General features: G+C 39.2%; 1 protein-coding gene and 1 long non-coding RNA gene across 5 annotated transcripts in view; both read left to right on the forward strand.

Annotated features, from left to right (window-relative positions):
• Window positions 1-4,476, forward strand: LOC134166495 (uncharacterized). The gene is made up of 2 exons (XR_009965901.1): window positions 1-129; window positions 4,302-4,476. It is a non-coding gene; the product is annotated as an uncharacterized LOC134166495 (long non-coding RNA).
• A 3,287-nt stretch (window positions 4,477-7,763) lies between these two features.
• The window catches only part of IFT56 (intraflagellar transport 56), a 48,567-nt gene continuing 32,649 nt past the window's right edge, over window positions 7,764-23,681 (forward strand). For 3 of the 4 annotated variants that reach the window (XR_009965897.1, XM_062624171.1, XM_062624172.1), the window contains exons 1-6: window positions 7,764-7,948; window positions 8,037-8,174; window positions 8,592-8,684; window positions 14,352-14,466; window positions 21,576-21,625; window positions 23,240-23,385. Coding sequence is in view for 3 of the 4 variants with exons in the window: in XM_062624171.1 (XP_062480155.1) it covers window positions 7,946-7,948; window positions 8,037-8,174; window positions 8,592-8,684; window positions 14,352-14,466; window positions 21,576-21,625; window positions 23,240-23,385 (545 nt within the window). In the remaining variant the exon portion in view is untranslated. Of the gene's footprint in view, window positions 7,949-8,036; window positions 8,175-8,591; window positions 8,685-14,351; window positions 14,467-17,792; window positions 17,839-21,575; window positions 21,626-23,239; window positions 23,386-23,681 lie in introns of those variants that run through there. The other variant, XM_062624173.1, reaches the window with a different exon arrangement.

Below are 23,681 nucleotides of genomic sequence, written 5' to 3' on the forward strand. Positions count from 1 at the left end.
TAAAAGCCATGCACTGAAGGACTCTGCGCTATCACTTCTGTGTAGGGTTCTTGGTCTTTCCTGAATATTGAATGGCCTCAGGGAAGGCAGATAGAATGAAAGGAAGACAAACATCCACAAGCCTTATGGGTAAGTCTGGGCTCAAAGGAGAACTGTAAGATAAAAGGAATCAACAGGCAAATCTAAATAAAGTACTGAGTGTGACTGGTTTGAATTTGAGGTGTTTATGCAAGCCTACATCAGCTTCTTATTTTCTACTGAAACCTGGACTAAGGCTGTCAGATAATAAATCTGTTTACTTTTATTACCTTCCTGAAATAATTTTAAGAAAAACAAGCAAATAATGAAACAAGGAGGCACAAAAGTACAGAATGTAATCAGTTCTAAGTAATGTTAAGTTTGATGGCTTTGTAATGGAAAATAACTGCTGTGCTTGAAGGTAATTGACATAGTTTCAGGCCCTCAGGACCTCTGTACAAAAGGTGTGAGAAAAGCAGAATAGAAGGACAGGACCTGGGGATGGGGAGTATCTGGGGGGCTAGCAGATGTCCGGGGTGGGCACAGATAAACTAACTGATAAGTAAAAGGACAGGATGATTGCTATGCTTGAGGTGTTAATAACCCATTAAGCTGGTGTAAGCATCTACTAGGGAGTATCAGGGACTAGCAGATGTCCAGGATGAGAGCAGTTAAACTAACTGATAAGTAGAAGGCCAGGATGATTGCTATGTCTGTAATGTTAATTAAGCTTGTTGGGAAAAGTAAACGACCCTTAAAGACCACCACAGTTTTGTATGCATGCCGGAAACTTCTTAGAAAATGATGTAATATGCTCAGTGACCATATAAGGATGATCTGTATAGCAATTCGGGGACACACGTTAGGAGGAGCTGTCCCCCGTGTCTCCCGGCGCCGCAATAAAGAATACCTGCTTGTCAACTTGAAACTCTGCTGGCAAGTTTGTTCTGGAGTTTTCTCTGAATCAATTTGGAGTTTTCTCCGAATCAATAATCAGCAGAAGTGTAAATAATAGTGCTTTTGGGTTTAAAATAGAACTGCAATTCCATGGTTTCTTTCAAAGCTGTATTTAAAGGGGGTTGAATACACTTCAAATATATTTGCATAGACATTTTATATGATTTTATTTTAATACCAAGTGATTATTGCTTGAATCTTTCTTACACCAAACAAGAAAGGAGAATGTAAGCCAGCATTCAAGAGCAGGCCTTGAACACCTCAGCATATCTCATCTAGCATTTGTTATTAGTAATACAGTAATTCTTAATTAGCAGTCTGCCATTTAAATATCTGGAGTAGTATGGCTGGCTAGAGCCACACAATGAGAACGGAATATAGCTTTTCATGCTGAGATCATGGGCTCATCATGACCCCATTTAATAGGTATTTACAAATTCCTTGAAATTTCTCCCATATAAGTCAGCAGGAGATTTCTCATTAACTTCATCAAAGCAGAATTTGCAATTTTGTACTCTTTAGTACAAAATTTTTAGCCTACTTGAGAGAAACCATTCACTATCATGGATAATACAGGTAGAACTGAGTATTTTACACTGCTGGTCACACAGGAAGCATGTAATAGCACTGAGGTCTCCCTGGTTTTGTATCTATTAATGTATTTATTTGGTTTTCATAGCACATTAAAAATACCCTTAAAAACAAAAGGTAAAATCAACAATATCCTTGGCACAGCATTTCTTTTTAATCTCTTCCTTAACCCCTGCCTTCACAGTGCCACAGGGAGTCCCCAGACAGAACACGTTATAAATAAGTTGTTGACCTCTCAACTATTTAATTGCCCACTGTTTGTAGTCTCTCAGTGTCAAGTCCCATGAGTACACGTTTAGCATTGGGTGATGTGGAGCTGGACGGTATGCAGCAAGAGGCTGCAGCTGGAATGAAGCAAGTGCTCCCTGGAACCTGCTGAGCACCGCACTTTCCCTTGTACCTCAGGGCTTTGCACATCAAACACAGTTGCCTGGCAGACTGATTAGTAACATCTGCTTCATGGTGTGAGAGAGACAAAGAAAAGCTGCGGCATCATGCTGTAAATGTGAGAGTTACTGATACTAGAGGAGATCATAAGGAGAGAAGAAAAAGTAAATGAATGAGTCATAAGTGTAAACCACAAAATTTGATGGGCCTGCTACAAGGAAAGCAAAAAAAAAATTGTATATTTGTAATATACAGTTTGTTACTGCCTGTGCCTGAGAGATCTTTAGTCCCTGAGGAATAGAAGCGGTGAGACACCAATGCCAGTCCATTCATAGTGCCCTGGCTGCAGAATGAAGCTAAAACCCCTACGATCCCAGCTAACTTCATCTAATTCTTTTGCAAACTCCAGCCTAGCAATCTATAAAACCAAGAGGTTACCAGTGACACAGATCAGCCAGATACCCCCAAAAATCTTCCATATCTCTTCAGGCCCCACTATCTCAGTAACTTTTCTCCAACTGTGAGCCAACTCTCACACTTCAAAGGTTAGTCAAGGAGGGATACAATTCAGAAACCTAGAAGCCAAGTTATGTGTCAGAGGAAAAGAAAAAAAGGCTTTTTGACTCCTACAGGCAACTGCAGCTTTAATTAGAAATACTGTCTTAGAACAGAATAGCATTGGAGCACCCTGAAGGCGATGCAAATGGCTCTGTCTACCCCTGAAAGGATGTGATGACATGGCAAAACAGAGCAAAAGTCTCAAACACCAGGAATATCTTGCCTAAGGTAACTTCTCCTGACACCTCCAGGAAACCCACAAAATTTATCCTAAAATATCTTTAAAGCACATCTTCTAGAACTACTTATTCTTTCTTATGAGTCAAGGTTTAATCACCTTCTAAGGAATACAGTGATAAGAAACTGCATCTGACATCCCCAGTGCATTTTTTCTGGCTGTGGTTTCTAGGCACCAGCTATTGCTACCGTCTTGTCAGAAAGTTAAACATATCCTAGCATTGAACAGTTTCACTATATGCAAGTATCTATCTAAAAAGACAGTTCTTAGGTGTACATCACCTTGAGTACCTCATCTCTGTAATCCTAGAATTATGAATAGCTGATGGTGGTCTACCCTTGAATCATTGAATACAAACCCTATAGTTTATCACTTATTCTGCCTTCAGAAGCACAGGAGCAAATAAGATTCAGATAGGCAGGCCCTACATTTATTCATCTGAAGACAGAATTCAGACCCTCACGAACAACAATACCTGTGCATATATTGCATAGTTACAAAACACCATAATAGATCTCTGTGGGTGTTCTTATAATCTGTGTTAGATTAGAAATACCATCCTAAATTAACTCACCAGAGAACTGTAGCATTGGTTTTAGTGAAAAGTGATTTTTAGTGCCTGATTCTACAGCACTATTTGTTTGTTCTGACTTCTGTTTTATTGGATAATAAACAACCAGATATTATAGAGTGTATATAAAACAGATAATCAGCACTGACTTCCTGATCTGAAACTACTCTGAGAGTTTTTCTCAGTTTTCTGGAATACTGAAAGACACATAGACAGGGAAAAAGAAAGCAAAAGAGCAAAAACCATGGAGTTTTTCCTCTAAGTCCCTCAGCCTGCTATGCCCTACAGAACATTTCTAGTCCTTTTTTAATGGTCCATGTGACAAGGCTTTCCTCATTTCATTGGTTTCTTTTTTGTACAGAGTCTGAGAGGCCTGAAAAATGGTAATGAGAGGACAACCTGAGCATCACAGAATCCCTTTGCCTATTCTGCTCATATTGTAAAAGTGCAACTGTATTCAGAACAAGGCACTTGTTCTGAATGCATCTCCAATTCCTTTACCATATTCATTTTTGCTGTCACATGGCCTAATTTATTTTTTACTTAATTACAAATCATTATTTCCACTTGACTACTCGGGAGACGAGAAAACAGAGAGAAGATATGAAATGAAAACTTCAGAAAGCTCAGAAAAGCCAAAGAGTTACATGCAAGTCCCAACTGCTCTCAGTCAGTCAAACTACTACTGTGGAAGTTAGAACAAATAGTGCTAGTAAGTCTGACAATAATGTAGACATATTATCAGTTCCTCTTTGGTAGCAAAGACAATCAATGTAGCATTTTTCAAGCCATTATTTTGTAAAGAAACATGCATTGTGATACAATTGTCTTATTTTGCAAAATAAAATATTTGACAGTATCCTTTAAAATAGACATTTTCCTACTTGCTACAATTATTTATTTTCTCACTGTCATTTAATTATGATTGTTATGATCAACTTACAAGTTTCACAATTGTACATTATCGTTTATATTCTCCAGAGCCAGGAACTTTTACAGTACACAAGAATCCAAGTTTCCATTAAAATAAGAGCAATGCTGCAAGTCTCCAGCATTGCAGAATTAGGAAATGTGAAAAATGGACATTTAAAAAAAAATCTGAAAAGACATGTAAATTAAAAGAACAGCAGATATAGTTATGTATTTAATTCTCATTTTTAAAAAAAAAGAGAAATTCCCTGGTTTCAGTGGCCGTGCCTGTATTTTTGAAAAACATGAAGTTGTCAATTTTGTTTATGTACAATACAGGATTTTTAATAGTAAAATTGCATGAGGTACTGTATGTTTCAATATATGGCTTTATTTAGACAACAGGATAAATGTAGAAAAACTTTGATGTTTTCAAGTTCTATCCATTCTTAATATGACTGATTGCAAATTATTTTGTTTGCTTGGGGCTTTAATAATTTTTACCCTGTCATTAAAAATATTCAGGAAATCATGTTGAAGAAAAATGAAATAGAAATGTTTCAGTTTCCTCTTTTTTCCAGTTTTATTAGAGGCTGGAATCCCAAATGTGATGACAGACAGAAAAGAAAAGATTACAGTATGTCTGTGTTTATTTAATGTCAGTAACTTACAGGTCTAGCCTGTATAGTATAAAGATGTTTTTAACTTTCAGTATTACAGAACACCAATGACATGGTATATTTTTTTCTCTTTTAAATGGTTTTTACAATCTTTCTACTGTCCAGATTTAGAAGACAGTAATGTAAATTACAAACATAGCTGTACAGCATACCTATTTAGAAGCTATATACATGTATATAGTATACATGTATAGCAGCTGCATAGCAACTACATTGACTTTCCAGAACCAATCTTTTTTCTCATTTACTATACAAGAATACAAAAGAAGATTTTACAAATATTATTCTTTGAAACAACAAGCCTCCAAAAAAGCATGCAAATATGTGGGTCATATATTCCATGATCCTGATGGTACAGCATGATCCTGACCCAGTACATATCCTGATAAAGTAGAAGTTCTGATTATATTGCCATCGTCATGGGTTATCAAGAGTTTAGGTCTGATCTTGGAGTTCGCGGTTGCTGCCACATATTAGAATGAAATTACATTGCAAAGAACTGATTGTTCTCATCAGAAGTTACTAATCTAGTGAAAGGAAATCCGCAGGTAAGAAAAAGAACAGTTGTAATTGAAATCCTTGTCTCTAAATTGGAAAGACATCAATATGATAGATGGACAACTCAGCGAATAAAGAACTGGCTGGATGGCCGCACACAAAGCGTTGTGGTCAATGGCTCAAGGTCCAGTTGGAGACCAGTAATGAGCAGTGTCCCCCAGGGACTGGTGTTGGGACCGGTCTTGTCTAACATCTTCGTCGGCAACATGGACAGTGGGATTGAGTGTGCCCTCAGCAAGTTTGCCGATGACACCAAGCTGTGTTGTTCAGTTGATATGCTGGAGGGAAGGAATGCCATCCAGAGGGACCTTGACACGCTTGTGAGGTGGGCTGATGACAACCTTATGAAGTTTAACCATGCCAAGTGCGAGGTCCTACACCTGGGTTGGGGCAATCACAGGCACAGCCACAGGCTGGGCAGAGAAGAAATTCAGAGCAGCCCTGTGGAGACGGACTTGGGGATGTTGGTTGATGAGAAAATGAACATGAGCTGCTGAAGTGTGTACTCGCAGCCGAGAAAGCCAACCATATCCTGGGCTGCATTAAAAGGAGCGTGACCAGCAGGTCGAACGAGGTGATCCTGCCCTTCTATTCTGCTCTTGTGAGACCTCACTTGGAGTATTGTGTACAATTCTGGTGTCCTCAACATAAAAAGGACATGGAACTGTTGGAACAAGTCCAGAGAAGGGCCATGAGGATGATCAGGGGCTGGAGCACCTCCCGTATGAAGACAGGCTGAGGAAGTTGGGGCTGTTCCGTCTGGAGAAGAGAAGGCTGCATGTAGAGCTCATAGCAGCCTTCCAGTATCTGAAGGGGGCCTACAAGGATGCCGGGGAGCGACTATTCATCAGGGACTGTAGCGATAGGGCAAGGGGTAATGGGTTTAAACTTAAAGGTTAGATATAAGGAAGAAGTTCTTTACTGTTAGGGTGATGAGGTGCCGGAACAGGTTGCCCAAAGAAGTGGTAAATGCTCCATCCCTGGTGGTGTTCAAGGCCAGGTTGGACAGAGCCTTGGATGACATGTTTTAGTGTGAGGTGTCCCTGCCCATGGCAGGGGGGTTGGAACTAGATGATCTTAAGGTCCTTTCCAACCCTAACTATTCTGTGATTCTATGAAATTGCATCATAGTACCAGCAGCCTGGCATGTGGTTACCACATACCAGTAGATGAAGCCAAATATGTGATGTATCATAATATCTAGCTCAATTAATAAAGACTTCTTCCTTTTAACCCTTTTCTAACACATACACATGTGAAAGTTAATATTATTCATCTATCTAACTTGTACACTACCAAAATAAATAGTAATAAATCTTTTCTCTTAACTGTTGTTTCATACTCTTTCTCTAAAGGACTTCATTTTCAGAGTGACAGGCTGTATATTTCTTTTCAGCATAAAAGTTAGACTCTGCTCTAGACTAAGCAGGATACAGCTTCGTCAAGTGACTGTCATCTGTCACTGTTTAACCTCAGCCGGCATCTAAGTACAATGCAGTTGCTCACTCACTCCCCCTTCCTGACATAGTGGGATGAGAACAGGGGAAAAAAGGTAAAACTCGTGGGCTGAGATAAGAATAGTTTAATAATTGAAAAAAAAGCTATAATAATAATGATGATGAAAATGAAAGAGAGGAATAAAATCCAAGAAAAACAAGTGATGCACAGTACAAGTGCTCACCACCCGCTGACTGATGTCCAGCCTTTCCCGCTAACACCTCCCCACCCAGTATATACACTAAGCGTGACATTATATGGTATGGAATATCCCTTTGGCTAGTTTGGTCAGGTGTCCTGGCTGTCCTCCCTCCCCGCTTCTTGTGCCCCTCCTCACTGGCAGAGCATGAGAGACTGGAAAGTCCTTGATTAGGGTAAGCAGTACGAAGTAGCTAAAACATCGGTGTGTTATCAGCATTATTCCCATACTGAATCCAAAACACAGCACTGTACCAGCTACTACGAAGAAAATTACCTCTATCCCAGCTGAAACCAGGACAGTATCCCCCAGGTTTGGGGAGGAACCAGTATGGAACACAGGACAAGGGGACAAAAGGGGGTGGTAACATGCAAACCGGTTGCTCATCAGTATGTTTCTCTGGTGTCTCTCGGCTCCATCATACACTCCATTTCCAACTATTTTCCTGAATGAGGGGACTCTCTATTCTGAACCCGTATGTGAATCTGTGTTTACGGGGGATTAAGTGCCAGCAGCTGGAATTAGACCACATTAGGCCTACGTTTCCCGCATGCCAGTGACTAAAGACAGACCGAGAGTCTGCTCCCCTGGTTCCCCGTCTCGTGTTGGCCCTGGAGACGGGCGCCCGGCGCAGTGGAGGCGGAACCCGAGGGACGGCTCCAGTCGCGAGCCGGCGCCTATTCGCCGCTGCGCTCTGGCCTGCGCCGCGGCCCTCCCCCGCCCCACCGTTACCCTGGCAACGGCGCCGTTGGCAGAGTGAGGAGGGCGGGCTTGGTAGCAAGATGGTGAGAGGTGGTGGGTTCCGGGGTGCGGCGCCTCCCTCGTCTCGGATGGGGAAACCTCTGCTTAAGCTCCGCTCTGCTTTTTGTCCAGATGCTCTCCCGGGCCAAGCCGGCAGTGGCGGATACGCCGCCGCCGTTAGACAGCCGGAGGAAGAAAGGGAAGAAGGTGCCGCAGCTGGAAGAGCTCCTGGCCCTGAGGGACTTCACCGGCGCGATCGCCTTGCTGGAGGTAACAGTGGCGACGGCCCCAGAGACCTCAACTCGAGGGCGCCTCCCCTCCTCCCCCCCCGGCTCTCGCGCTCCCCTCAGGAGAGCGGTATAGCGGTATCGTTGTTGCCAGGCCTGTGCCCGATGCTGCTGCGGGCCAAGGCGAGCCCTTCCCCAGCCTTGTGTCCTCCTCTCTTCCTTCCGCACCCGTTAGGCCTTGTTGCGGCAGCTTTCCCCTCGGTTCGCAGGGCTAGGTTCGGCATGTGAGAGTTGGCGGCTGCATCCCTCAGAAATGTTAGAGCAGCTCGACCCCTGTAGCATCCATAGCTGTCAAGCTGTCCGTGAGATAAGATGGCCTAGTATTAGTTTGATGATTTGTGGGGCTTTATAAACTGTGTGGCAGCGGACAAAACTCTTACATTATTTCTTCTGTACAAAGTTTAAACGGCAGGTGGGTGAGCAGGAGGAGGATACTGACCTTTGGATGGGATACTGTGCCTTTCATTTGGGTGATTACAAGAGAGCACTGGAGGTAAGGTGGGAAAATACAGCTCCCTGAGGCTGGAAATCAGGATATGATAAAGTGATGACGAAAGGAGGAAGATGTTCTGTAATAGAGAACAGTTTTACCAGCCAGTTAAGATACAAATGTATGGTAATAAGGTAGATGCTGTGCCCATAAAAATAAACCTTTTTTTAATGTTACCTAGTATCTGATTTAATACTAGCTTACTAGCCTAATTTAAATGGCAGAGATCATGTCCTAAGTAAGTTTTGTGGCTGCTTGGCTCTGTACCTCCAAGAGCTGGAATCTGTACACAGCAGAAGAGGGGGTGTTGGAGTGGTGTGGTGATACCTACAAGGCTGCATATAAGCTTGTCAAGATTTGAAAAACAACTTTGTCTCTCCCTAAGTATTTTTTGTCTCATTGCTGTATTCCTACAGGTGTGATTGCTGGGTCCTTGCAATGCTGTAATGCACCATTTAGGGCTTACTGGTTTCAGTCAGTATCAGCTAGGGAGTTCTGCACTGTGATTCACTGTGAAGTAGAGCTGTGAAGTATAACTGGTTTTGCAGATTCTTGATTTTCCTATTAAGAAAATATTAAAAACAGATGATAACTTGAAGTATTAACAAGCAGAAATAACCACGGAGAATTACATTCTAGAGCAATGGTGATAGTTTCTATCCTGGGTAAAATTAGGTGTTTAACTGTAGTCATACGTGGTCACATGCACAAGATGCAGATGTAAGCAGAAATAGAATTTCTAAAGTTTCCAAGTAAATTCACAAGGTGCTTTTTCCCCCTTAAAAAACTGAAGAGGAGACATCCATTAGAGATGTTAGAAATGCTCAGTGAATCAAATTGACAGTACAGAATGCAGAATAGTAGTACAGGACATAGTGGTAACTGGAGTTGCAGAATTTAAGCATTATGAATGTAACAGTCAATTGCTGTAGTTAATTTGTATCTAGACGTTAGGTGTTAGTGGATAGCGAAAGTTTAAAAAACAGAAAAATGTTTGTTTACAAATGAAGAATAGCTTGCAATTTCTTTGAAATCACTTCTGCTATTTGGAATATCCAGTGGGTGCTTTTATAGCCAAAATAGATTTTTAAATGTTTCCTTCAACGAAAGAGTAAGAGGTTTTTTTTGGTTGGTTCATTTGGGTTTTTTTTTATAGATTAGGTTTTGTATGTGGCGTTTGATTCACCACTAGGTGATGCTGTTGATTCAGGCTTTTAAAAACTGTAACAGTCCTCTTTTTCCCGGTTTTCTGCCCAAGTAAGGACAATAAAAGGTTTGTATACATGGTTTTCGGTTGGTTTGTTTATGTGCATGTTTTAAGTGAAAAATCCCAGGGCCTGTCTTTTCAGATTTAATACTGATCTTTGACACAGTGGTGAATCCTGGTAACTTTGTCATTTTGTGGTGGCATGTGGGAAATGAACCTGTGCATCTCAACCTAGAGCACTAACCGCAGCTTCACTCAGGTCATCACACTTTTCCCTTCTTAGTAAGCAAACACCTTTCTCAAAGAATATGACACTGACACTGGCCTGGTAGGATCATCCCTACTGCTGTACACCAGTTGACAAATAGTACTACACTGGGCTCAAGTCTTCCAGCAGTCATGGTGGTGGTCCCTCCCTGGGGACTCTCTAGCTTCCTCCTCTGACAAATTCAGTTTTACTAACACTGAGTGGCTAGTGTTTTCCTGGCATTGTATGGCAACCAGAGCTCCCCTAGTAATGACAGCATCTAATTACTTTTCTGGAATCTTCCACATCTACTGTTCCTAATGGGGAAAACCCTGCCTGTCTTTCTGCCATGACTTGTTCACAGCACTTATCTTATATCTTTCCTGAAAAATTTCTCAATGTCACCCAAGCACCAGAATAAGTCCAACGATTCTTTTTCTGAGATGCCTGAACTTATGAATTGTAGCAGCTGGGGCCTAGGAAAGGGAGGGTTATCATATGCTTGAGGTAGTAACAATTTAAGAGAGGAATTGGCAAGGGCAGTTCCACTGTTAGGCTGAATTCAAGAACAGGTTTCACATTTGCACTCTGCAACCTCTGCCTGGGTTTAGGAATGCAGGATGGTGGCATGGTATGGCTGCCAGACATGGTAATGCCATTTTGCTCCATCAGCTGCACATGTGAGAGCAAAGCATGATCCCTGGGCTAGAGCCTTCAATGCATTATTTTGGTTAAAATCTCACAAACTACAGTCAATGATTCCTGCAGTCTCTGACAGTGTGTGCTTGCAGCCCAGAAAGCCAGGCATAATGGGGGCTGCAACAAAAGGAGCATGGTCAGCAGGTTGAGGGAGGGGATTCTCTTCCTTTACTTGGCATTTTTAAGATCCCCACCCGCAGTACTGCATTCAGTTCCGGGGCCCCCAACACAAGAGGGACATGGAGCTGCTCAAGCAAGTCCAGAGGAGGCCACAGAAATGCTCAGAGGGCTGGAGCACCTCTCCTAGGAAGACAGACTGAGAGACTTGGGCTTGTCAGCCTAGAGAAGAAAAGGCTCTGTGGAGACCTTAGAGCAGCTTCCAGTATCTAAAAGGGTCCTCTGAGAAATGTGGAAAGGGACTTTTTACAAGGGCATGTAGTAACAAGACAAGGGGGAATGTCTTTAAACTGACAGGGGGAGATTTAGGTTAGACATCAGGAGAAAAATTCTTCACTGAGGATGGTGAGACACTGGAACAGTTTGCCCAGAGAAGCTGTGGCCCCATCCCTGGCAGCGTTCAAGGCCAGATTGGATGTGGCTTGGTGCAACCTGGTCTAGTGGAAGATGTCCCTGCTCATGGCAGGGGGATTGGAACCAGGTGATCTTTAAGGTCTTTTCCAACCCAGACCATTCTGTGATTCTGTCTGCTGCCTCCTTCCTCATGGAGACTCGGGAGTCATTCCACTCTTCACTGGACTGGACTTCCTGCCTACCCTCAGGATAATTTCAGTCAAATAGTAAATCAGGAAAGGAACAGGGCTGTACTAGAGTAATGGTTCATCCATTAACAGAATCAGGTCTTGCTTGAGTACTTCAGTGAGGTGTGTGAGAATACAGGTACACCCAAGTTCCTGAGAGATGAAGCTAGGAAATAAAAGATTTTTGTCTTGGTGAAGTTTTCTAGGCTTTTCTGACATAGCCAGGTTATGATGAGTATCTCCACACCTCCTTTGAGCACTTGTGGGGCAGCTCTATAGGTTGGCCTGTTATTGGCACTTCAAGATACATGTTTATGGGCAGACAAGGAATAAGGGCACGGAGCAGAATCCTGCTGGCTGCAGCATTGTCAGTAGGTGTCCACAGTTGTAAGCAATCAGTCTGGCAGCCTGCTTTTGAGGAAAAGTGCATGTGTCTTGTGTAAGGCATGAGAGCTGCAGGAGGTTGAAATAGCAAGAAGTTGTTATGCTCCTGGTTGGCAAAAATATGTCACAGGTTGACTGCTGGGAAAGCTTTTGGAGTATTTAGTTTGTTTGAGTTTGCTGGGTTTTTGGAGAGGAGAGTGAAGGTACTTGTGAAGCAGTCCTCCAGAGACTGATGTTGAATGTGTTTTAGTGAGGGAAGGGGCAACAGCACATAGTCTGGGCTAATGGCTCAGAACTACAGGGTAAGTAGTACTAATAGTCCTAATTTCTATTTACTGTGTTTCCATAGGTTCACTTTGGTACTTCTAGAGCACTCTTTATTTATTGCTTGCTTTGCATGGCCAAGCCAGAACATGACATGTGTTTATGCACTTTGTCTTTTCTAATTAATCTGCCTGAAGCTATAGTCAAAAGAGACCTCTGAGTACATTTCATCTGGAAGGGTTTTGAAAGATTCCAGATGGTCCCAATAAACAGCAGTGGCCTGTCTCTTAGAGCTCTGTGACAGACCTGTATCAAGATTGAACTGGCCTCAGTAGAAAGATTGGCCTCTATGTAAATATTTTGGTTTGGTTTGTTGTTTTTTATTATTTATTTTAAATCTTGAAGGACAGTTAGTCCCTGAAGTACTGGCAAGACTCAGCTGGCTCTTAAGAGCATACCTTACTAATATCTTCTCTGTTTTGGAGTGCAGTTTACTTTTTCTTGGCAACAGAAAGAAAAAATGTCTTTATGCTTGCAAAGTATAAAGTTTATTGTTGTCAGCATATTTCTTTTCTTGGGATTCACTGACCTTTGGGCATGGCTTGTTTTATCTGGTGCTACTGTTACGTCTTGTGTCTTTCCCCAAGAGGTAAGAAGTTTTTGACCCATAGCAGCACAACCTGATAAATTCTTCCTAGGCAGAGGGAAATACCAATTCATGTGTTTGTAGAAGAGTACAGAGTCAGCAAGGTGGTTGTGTTGCTGGAAGGGATGAGAGGCTGATGGTGATTGGGAGTATGTAGATGGCATTCTTTCAGGTCTGGTGAGAACTTTGCATGACCCTGCTTGCTTTGCCTTATGTTGCTGGTTGGACAGGGCCGAATGGAGAGCAGGAGCACCTAGCAGGAAGCACTTTCACTGGGATGGTCTTTCCTAGTAATTAAACAGAGGGAAAAAAAATCTTCAGGAATGTCACTGTTCTGTAGCTGCAAAGTTGAGTCTTTTCAATTAAAAAAAAAAAAAAGTAGATTGAAAGATTCATCTGTTAAGTGCTTATGTTCCACAAAGAAATGAAGCAGTCTGTGTGGCAGTATTAAGGGGTATGTAATTAATGTGGATGTGTAAGATACCAGAATATGGTATCTACTGGTTTTCTATTGCTGTTGGCTGTAAATCTTAAAATGGGAAATGGTGGAGTTATGCACAGTTTAGTAATATTTAATTTTATCTATTAGGAAATTTTGAATTTGCACAATACTGACTTGTAGGTTTGTATTTTAATGCAGTGGTTTCCAAACAATTTTGGTCATGCATCCCATCAGTAAAAAAGTTTTGAACACACCCACCCAATATACATACCTGTATGTATAAATATACAGTACCATACTAACATGTAATTATAAAAATACACAAAATAGGAATTTAAAATCATGAGGTAAAGATTAAATAAACACTATTTTTAAAATATTTATTTTAGTTATTAATGGTACCAAAAAAATTCTTCCTGCACACAATGGTATTTTCTTGCACCACTGCTGGAGTGCATTGTTGCATACGCTCCACTTTGGAGACCACTGTTTTAATCTATGCTAAGACATTACCTACAGGTTTATAAAGGCATGTTTTGACACTTGCTCCAGTAAATATTCACAAAGAGATTTCCCTGGCATTTATAGCTCCCAGGCTTTGGAGGACCACTTAGGAAAGCGTCAGAAAAGACTGTGGAAAATTATTTTGATGCCTTTATAAATTTAATACATTAATCTTTTATAAATATAAAGAATGTACTTATATACAATTATTTCTATTGTATATTTATATATTTATAATCTCAGTATTGACAGAATTCATGCTCATACAGTGAAGATTTATAGTGCTGCTTGTTCCTTTTTTCTGTTCCTATTGCTGTAAACAAAAAAGAGCTAGGGGCATAGGTTAAAATGAATAGTTTCATTGTTAGAACTGCAATGAACTTGAGAATAAGTCATTTAATATCAAGAATTTAATGATAAATTGTAAAATTGTGAAAGAAATATGGTATACAGATGATATTTAACACAAGTCTGTGCTATTAAGCATTTTTTAAAAATTGACCCTCTCTTCTGTTACAGGAATATGAGACCTTAACCAAACAACCAGCTTGCAATCCAGATGTTTGGGTGAACCTTGCCTGCACATATTTCTTTCTGGGAATGTATATACAAGCTGAACAAGCAGCCTTGAAAGGTAAGATGTATGTCTCTGATGGAAAGGACTACTTGTGGACTTGAACACTTAAAGTGATTTCCAGACAAAGTATTTAATGTCTTTTTATATATATAAAGGAATAAAGGAAGGACACTTTTGAGCCAAGTTGGGCTGGTTCTTTTTTGTGTGTTTATTTCCATTTAACAGGAGACTTTTATTGCAGTTTAGTTCCTAAAAATACTGTGGGCAGGTGGAGCAGCTGAAACTGAAAAGAAGCATCTGGAAAATAAATTATCTTATTAATTTCTAAATACAAAACCTAGCATGTGATGACCAGCAGCAATAAGTTACTTTTCTTTTGACTGATTTAGTATCTCTGTGCCAGTGCAGATGAAGCTAATTAGACAAGTGAAATTAGCACAGAATGCACAGCTGAGAGGGGTCAGCATTATCGCTGATGTAGACAATAGCTCTGTTTACATAGTTCGAGTGACTTAGTGGGTGGTCTTGTTGCCTCATAAGTCAGATATTGAGTATGTGATTCTTCAAGGTGCGGAGTTCACTGCAGTCACTTTGTTAAATTTCTACTTTAATCTGAATGGGATAATTTAAAAAAGAGGAATGAAATTAGATTCCAAGGCAGTTTTTACTGCCTAAAAATGTTTCTGCAGTTTGTTACCCATCACTTTCTTTTTATCTCCATGATGTATATTGTCTTCCATAGCCATAAGTATCCTGGTGCTTTCTAAATAGAATTAATAGTAAAGATACCTCATTCAGCTTCTGACTCTTGCCTTTGAAGGATAAAACTCTTACAGATTTTCTCCTTTCTTTCTTTCTGTATTTAGTCTTCTAGTCTTGGGCTGAAAATAGGGTAGGGAGGAAAATAACTGTACTTTCTGCTACTGTGGAGGAGTAACTTCAAAAAGGACTGTTTTGTAGTATCCCTTTAAATCCTCTGGAAGACCATTCTGTTTGGAAACAAAACACTGGAATGTTTTGTTTGTAACTATAAAAATTCACAGAGCTTTGTGATCTGTATTCTTCAAGAGGTGTGTAAAATTCTAATATTCACAAATAATTTAATTTTTAATGTACTACAGATTTGATCTTTAGAGATTACAATATAGGACTTGAACTGGAATCTGAAAATACTTGGGCAGTACAGCTTGAGGTGTCAGTATGACTTAAACCATGGGGGAAGCAAGCAGCTGCACCCTGTACCTGTTGGAGTCATTGTCATCAGCTTTACATCATATGAATTACAGTAATCTATTTTAGAGGTGACAGATACACAGCTGGGCATGCACCTTTATTACCTGTGAGTTAGCTCATGGTGAGTGGTAGGATAAGAGGTGCTGTTAGTGGTACTTGGGTGCTGGAGGCAAAGGCAAGAATATTAAGAGTGTAAGATGTAGAGAGTGTAGCCGAGGGAGGGAACAGAGAGTAACTGGGTGCTCATGCTAGTCCTGATTTTATGTAATTGTTTAAAGACAGCATGCCAGGTGTTTTAGTGAGGTGCTAAAACTTTTTTTGTGAGTACTGTAACAGTGATGATTTCTGGCTACTTAAGTTTGGTGAGGAGGCAGACACAGCTGAAGATTTGTAGCACTTGTTGTTTTTCTACTGAAGGCTTCAAAGTATTGTATATTTCTCTTCCCAATCCCATCATTTCAGTCTTTCTACATTGAGGTTGAAGGGTTGTTTTTTTTTTTCACTCAAGACAGACAGATCCTCTTCTAGGTTTTCTTTAACATCTCAGGATTGCATCAGTGATGGCTGTTTGTAATATATTATTGACAGCTGAGGCCATAACATCTTGAGAGCTCTTACATGATTTTGCAAAGATCCTAAAGAAGCAAAATATTTCATTGGTTATAGACATAACAGGTAAAGTCTCTAGAAGAATACCATTTATCCAGTACTGCCTTGAATAATAGATAGTGTTAGTGTTGGACTGCTTATCTTTGTTATTTTGGGATTATTTTGCCTAATTTCTTGCATACTACTTGCTGTTTATTTCTGCAGTTATGTTAAGCTCCTGAAAGTAGCGTAGTGCTAAAGCAAATGAGGGAGAAATAATTTATTTTCAGCTATAATTCTAAATTACTACAGTGATGGAATCTCTCTGTGAAGGGAACATAACCGTCAGATAGCTTTCTGTAATAAATCTTCTACACAAACATGTAAATATCTAGAAATCAAATAGAAGCTCCTTCTTGCCATGTACTGTAGCTGTTGCTTGAGAAAATTATTGTTAACTGTGTGAGGAGAAACATGCAGGATACTTAAAAATTAGGAAATTAGCATTAAAAGCCATAAGGTAATTATTGCATTTCATATGAGATATATAGTCCACAATCTCTTGTAGAGCAAGGTTTTACATTTGGTTTGTAATATATGTGTTCTTTCAGCTTGTCGTTACCTAATTAAAACGTCGTGGTACATTCTCTCAGGAAAGTATAAATCTGTGTATCAAAAGTCATATAAACCAGAATTAATGCAAATATAACCTCAGAAGTAGAGCAAAAAGTCAATAAAGAAAAATCTTTGAAAGTTTTTCACTGCAGTTGTACTTTACCTCCTCTAGGCTTTCTTCCAAGTTCCTCTCATATATTATAGGCTAATCCCTTTTCCCTGCTGTCCTCTTACATTGCAGTTGTTCATGTTCCTGTATTTAAGGCGGAGTTACGTCAAGGCAGCTACTGTTGTTTCATAGTCATTCCATAGTGAAGCTGCCAAGTGATGCTTTGTTTACTCCTTCTGCCTCTCTGCTGTGATACATTGGCTGAATGTGTTTTCCATGTGTGTGATAGCCCTTCTAGCCTTGGGAGGATGAGGCTGAAAGTCTCTATCTTGGTTTAATAAGTAATAACAAATACATGCTTTTTTATTATAAAACCAAATAACTTTATGGTGCATTTACAGTTCATGTGTCTTGCAAAGGAGAAGGAGTAAAAACTTAGCCTGGCACATTTGTATGGTGATCCTGGCAACTGGTCCTACTGTTTAGAAGCCTGTGTAGTGCTCTCAGAAGACATTGGCTAGCACTGCATTAAGAAAAACACAAGAACAACTGTTCTTTTAAACCACAAAATGTACATAAGTGGGGCTACAGTTAACTCTGTTATGAAAAGCAGTCTTTTTTGGATAAACGGAATTTTACAATTAAATTAAAGATTCATGTGCAGACAGAGTTACATTGCTCAACCAGTTATTAAAGTTGTTTGTAGTTTTGGGATTTTTTTTTTCCTCCCTTCTAATTTTTGATGGGCAAACCTTGTAATTACATTACTTCTTCACAACTCTGCATGTGTCAGATCTGAATGTGATTTAACTGAACAGAGATACTTCTCATTTCACAGGCTTTACTGGAAGGAGCAATGTTGTACAAAAGCAGAACAGAAATGGGTTAGTAAGAGCAATGACATTTTCCAAACCAGTTTTGCTTATGCATGTACTAATGTTTGTCAGGTGTCAGAGAGTTGTCACCAGTGAAAATGTGCAGTTACAAGCAGGCATGGAAAAGTTGCTTGAGAGCAGTAATTCATTTTCATTGCATTTAGCTGTGGTTTTGAACCAGCAGATTTAGATATATAGAACTTTCAAAGTGTGTAAGTGAAAACACCAACTTATACGTATTTAAACTTTAAAAACTACTAACCCTATTTTCTTGCTTTCCTTTTAAAGTATTGTGAAAGCTACAGAACAGTAATAATTGATAGTGTTTGCTTCAGTGATCTAACTTCCTGTGCTTAGGCATGACTGAAATTAAATGTGTATATATTGCAAGTAACTGAACATAGCTGCACTAGCTTTTATGTATCTTGGGAATAGGAAAATCTCAGTGAATGTCCTCTGTAAATTTCATTCAAGAAAATTCTAAACAGTTGAGCTATTCAAGTGTGCGTAAGTGTGAACCTCACTGCCTCACTATGGCTTTTACAGACATTTTTCCCATACTTTTGCATATTTCTTCCACCAGTGAAATTGTGGTTCTGAGGCACAGAGGGCTTCATTCATCTACTGTATTCAGGTGAGCAGGGTGTTGTATCTCAGGGACAGGCGAATAATATTCCCTCTTGTGCTATTTTGGGTGCTGTCAGGCTGGAGCCTTCTTAACCCTTTTTCATTCCTACCAGCTCCTGCTATGTATAAGAAGTGTTCTATGTCCATTAATGTGTGAAGTGTTGCTACGGCATATGCATTACATCTGCTAGATGGGATTTGTTAATACTGGATGCATGACCAGCATTGCCTTGCACTTTTACAAGAGGGCACAAATGCCACATTGTCCATTACTGTGTTTCATCATCTTCTTACTGCCTGTGGCAGCAAAATGGAACCCATGAGGAGTCTGAGCTGCCATTTCTAGCGAGCTTAACTTTTTGTTTAGTAATTAGTGAAGATAACTGTCTTCTGTTCATTATACTTTTACAAATACTTCACTGGGTACCTGTTCAGTGTCAGCACATAAAACTATACAGAAAACTTTTGAGATCAATGTCAACTATGACTTTAGTACCTGGAACATCAGCACTGATCATGACAAAAATTCTAGTGTAGGAATATTGGTGTGTTTCCTAGCTTGAAAACGGTATATTCTATCTAGCTGTCACAGTCATGTCTTTAGCACAAGGACAATACTAGATTTGGAGCAGGGTCCAGTTTATTGCCATGCAGCATTGTCATCATGTTTGTTATGATCCCTAAATTGCTTAGTAGTGATAAAAAAAGTAATAATTTACAATCATCTTCTTGAAAAAGTAGGATAGGAAAAGATTGTGTTTCCTTGTGGCGTCAATACGTCAGCAACAATGAAATTCAGTAGCAGCAAAGAGTAGTGAAAGAACAAGCCTAATGTCCCTTAAAAGTCATTATCTCTGATGAGGCAATTGTATCACTTCCTGCTTGATTGACAACAGCTTTATCCAATATTCATAACCAGATTCTTTCTGGAAATTAATCTGATCTTATTCATATGTTTTCTTGTCTTCCTCAAAAAATGCATTTGGCACTGGTAGGAAAGAAACTGCTGATATTTAATATTTCCATGGCTCTGCTTACTATATCAACAGGACTGTTTTTTTCTTTTGTTTTTTGCCCTCTTGTTCTTTGGCTGACATTAAGTGTCTTATTTTAAAGACTATCAAATGGATAGTATCATATAATACCATATGACAGAGAACATTTTTTTCTCCCTCCATATGTCCAAGCCTACCATCAGTACTCAGGTTTCATCTTTTGCCTGGTTTTAGGTGTAAAATAACATGGACTAACCCTTCAGTTTTTGCCAAGAAGTAAATAATAATTTTAATGTGAGATCAGATGCTAGGTCTAAGAAGGCAGCACTGCAGTCATTGGTTGACCAGCGAAAGAAGAATTCCTTGGTTTAGATTCTTGAGGGAGTATTGCTTGCAACCCTTCTAAACTTTGATATTGAAACCTATCAGTTAATGCTGGGGCACATGTAGAGTTGTCACACTATCATTACCAACAACATTTTGAAGAACATGCGTTTAAATTAAGGTACCTTAACTTTCTAACTCAGTGAATGAAAGAATTTCTGACACAATAGTACATTCTAGTTATCCTGTTGCTACTGTTGCTTATACAATATTGATTGTAGATCAGAGAAAAACTTTCTGGTCTTTAATAATTAGGCTAATGAAAATTCCCATTTTTTTATCCTAGATTGAAGGTCATTTAACTTCTTAAAAACTTGATGCTCTGTTGTTAAGATGTGGCTTTGTGAGAGCGCTCTCATACCACCTTGGCTTTTTTGGGACATTTGTGTTGTAGCAGTTGTTAAAAGATACAACTCTCTGTTTTCTTTTTGTAGTAATGTGGTTAAATAACACAGCTTGGGAAGGAGGAAGTGAAATAATTGCTGTACCTATCAGAAATATGTGGGCAGGCTTACACCGCCAGCCTGATGAGAATGACCTGGGTTTTGGCAATGTCCACTTTTACAAAGGGTGTTTTTACCATGTAAAGAAAGAGTAAGAAGCCTGAAAATCTGTCCCTACATGCTTAAAAAAAAAAAAAAAACCACCACAAAAAACTAACTTATTACTAGAAAATTCCATCTTGGGAGGGTGGAGGGAAGAGGTTTTGGTGGTTTGAGCCCTCTTTCATGGTTCAGGATGTCAGAAGAATTACAGCCTTGTGTTACAGGCCATTGCTTTGCTAACTCTGCAACTTTTGTGGCTTCATAAGCACAGTAAGTCATTCTGCTTTTTGAAAAATTCCATGTTCATCCTTTCTGTTGAAACATAGGTTGCCAGCTGGTTGGTGAGAGCAAGAATGAGAGTGCTCATTAGCTGAGTAGGCTAAAGAAAATACAGGAAACAAGGGAAAGCTTTTTGGAAGATTGCTTGCAAAAGAAATTAATAGCTCTGTTGGACAAGGACTTTTGTCCCTCTCAGTGAAGCACAAGGCTCTCTCTAGTGACTTGAAGCTGTACAGTTAACAATTTGTGTCATATGGAGTGAGTTAAATGGAATTTCTAATCCAGGTTCAGCAAGAAATTTAATGAACTTCAGGGGCTTTAGAAAGGATATGTCTCCCTTAAATCTCTTTCCATATCTTAGTTTGAATCTTAGCTGAGCATAATATGATGTGCATACATAACAAAATGATAGCAGCAATGGGTTTCACAATACACTGGAAATTGACAAGATTCCTAAAATTATGAATCACAACTTATTTTAAATGTGACACATTGTAGAAGGAGCCTTGATTATGAGTTTATCTGTTGCTGCTTTTTATTGTCTGAAAGATGCTGTGCTATGTGTCGCAAAAAAAAAACAACACAAAACCCAGACGGCCCTGCAGGGAAATGATAGTGCAATTCCTAAATGTTTAAAGGCTCATGGAAGACAGAGGCCAATAAAAAGTTATTTTCAAAAGATATTTAAAAAGAAATGGTCAGGTAAGAAAATAGGAAGCAGGGAGGCCTTTAAATCACTCTAAAATTGGTAGAATATGCCATGGGGTATGACCTGCAAAGGCTAAATCAGTGAAGAACTGTTCTTGGGCCAGTTAATGAAAGAATATGGGTGCATACATGTCTATTGAGAAAGGAAGTTAAAAATAAGAGACAGCTTGAGTTCTGTGAAGCTATAATTACTGAATTTTCCTTTCAGCACCTAAGAGCCGTCTTCAGAACCGTTTACTTTTTCACCTGGCCCATAAGGTATGATGTCTTTTCTTCACTCCTGCTTTGTTTGTTTTCTTTTCAATTTGATAATGTGTAATTTATGCTGACAACCTGGCAGAATAATTAAAATGTCTGTGACAGCAAGAGAACAAACATTTTCCATAACCACCCTTCTGTATTAAAATCTGGATGCAAAAGTGAGTGTGAAAACATAGTCTTAGAGTCGATGGGCTCAGCATGTATCTAAGGAAAGTCTTACAAGCACATTTCACATAAGTCATACAACAGGAACCTCATGGTATTTTTGATCACAAGGAACCTGGAACTCAAATAGAATCAGAAATGTATAAGTCACTATATTTCTTCTTCTATGTACCAATTTTTTTGCAAGTTGCAGCTGCCTTATATTTAGCAATTTGACTAAAGTGGTCTGTATGCTGTTACTGATCCTCCTAAGTCATTCAGTATCCAAGAAGTTACATTGTTTATAGCATGAAATTTACATTAGTTTCAACAAGAATTAAATGCTTATTTAATTTACCACACATAGCTATGTTCCCTTAAATTTGGGGTTGTGTTATACTGTGTTATACTTAACAAGTATTGTGCTACTGAAAAGACTGAGTTGAAAAAAAGTATAAATCGTGAATGTTAGCTTTGACATCAGATTCTCTTTACTTAAATCTTTGTTAAGAGAGAAATCTTAAAAAACATTTTTCTAGTGCTGCTGACACTGATGTTTGTGACAAAGAGAAGTTGAGTAATTATTAGTTCATCTGGTTAGTCTTTGGAATATAAAGGGTTTTACAAAATTGTGAAGCTCATTGCCTTTAGTTCTCTTCAGCAACTTCTCTTGCCTTTATGCTGGGGTATCATTTTGTGACTGACCCAAAGAGGGAGGAAAAGGATTTGAAGAAAACCTGAAAGACAGCCAAAAACCAAATACATAATATTTTGTGGGTGAAAGAATTCATGATTACTGTTGAATTGGCAAAGGGAAGCACTGGAATAACTGATTTGGGTGATTAGGTGAATAGCCTCGCCTTTACTATTGTAATACAAATATGATGGGTATGTTTAACTCTATTCCTTGACTTTATCCTTGTGTGCATGTTATGTACTCTTCAGCAGTCCTTTAAAAATAAACAATTTAGTTAAAGAAACTAATTTTAAGAAGCTAATGAAAGAGATTTAATGCTGTAAATAAGTCTTGTCAAAACTAGTGCTTGTGTGTTGGGATGTCTTGAATTTTTGTGCTATCCATGAGAAATAAGATTTGGATCTGCTAGGAGTAAGATTTCTGCTGGCTCACTTAATGACAGTCAAATCTTGTGTTAAAATTCTGTTTGTGAAATAATTTAGCTCTTTCCCTCTTATCCACCAAGGCATGTGACATGTAACTACGTATAAATCACACTTTAAAGGAAAATGTCTACTTAGTTTTCAGCCTCACATTTATCTAGTTTTAACTGGTCTGCCTGCTCTAAATGTTTGCTCTCTCCACTGGTCAAATTAACTTTAAAATAACAGAGGTTTTCCAGATGTTTAATATTAATCACCTGCTGTTTGCCAGCAAGGACAAAACTAATCCAGCTAATTAAAATGTTTTTCTCACTGAACTCATCTGAGAATATGTCACATTCTTTTTAGTTCGGTGATGAGAAGAAACTGATGAGCTCTCACCAGAATCTGCATGACATTACAGAAGATCAGCTTAGCTTGGCATCTATCCACTACATGCGGTCCCACTACCAAGAAGCTATTGATATCTACAAACGCATTCTTCTTGATAATCGGTGGGCGCCTTTACTCTGAACCTTACTGCAATTTCTCTGATGCTGTTGGTATTTGAGTTATATTTAGCTGCTTGGTTTCTGAAAGTAGGAAATTTTCCCAATCACTATGTCCCTTTCCCACCACAAAATGTGCACAAGTTGCAAACCCCTCAATTTTGTTCATTGCAAAGCATTATTGAAAAATTCATGTTTAAAAAAAGTCTGCTCTCTTTTGCTTTCTTTAAGTGATATTTTTTTTGTAATTAATTCCGAGATTATTTTTTTCATTTTGTTACTTACTTCTGAGATGATATATG

This window comes from Pezoporus occidentalis, unplaced genomic scaffold, assembly GCF_034315485.1.
Source record: "Pezoporus occidentalis ecotype Australia unplaced genomic scaffold, CSIRO_AGI_Poc_V1 ctg263, whole genome shotgun sequence".
Lineage (NCBI taxonomy): Eukaryota > Metazoa > Chordata > Aves > Psittaciformes > Psittacidae > Pezoporus > Pezoporus occidentalis.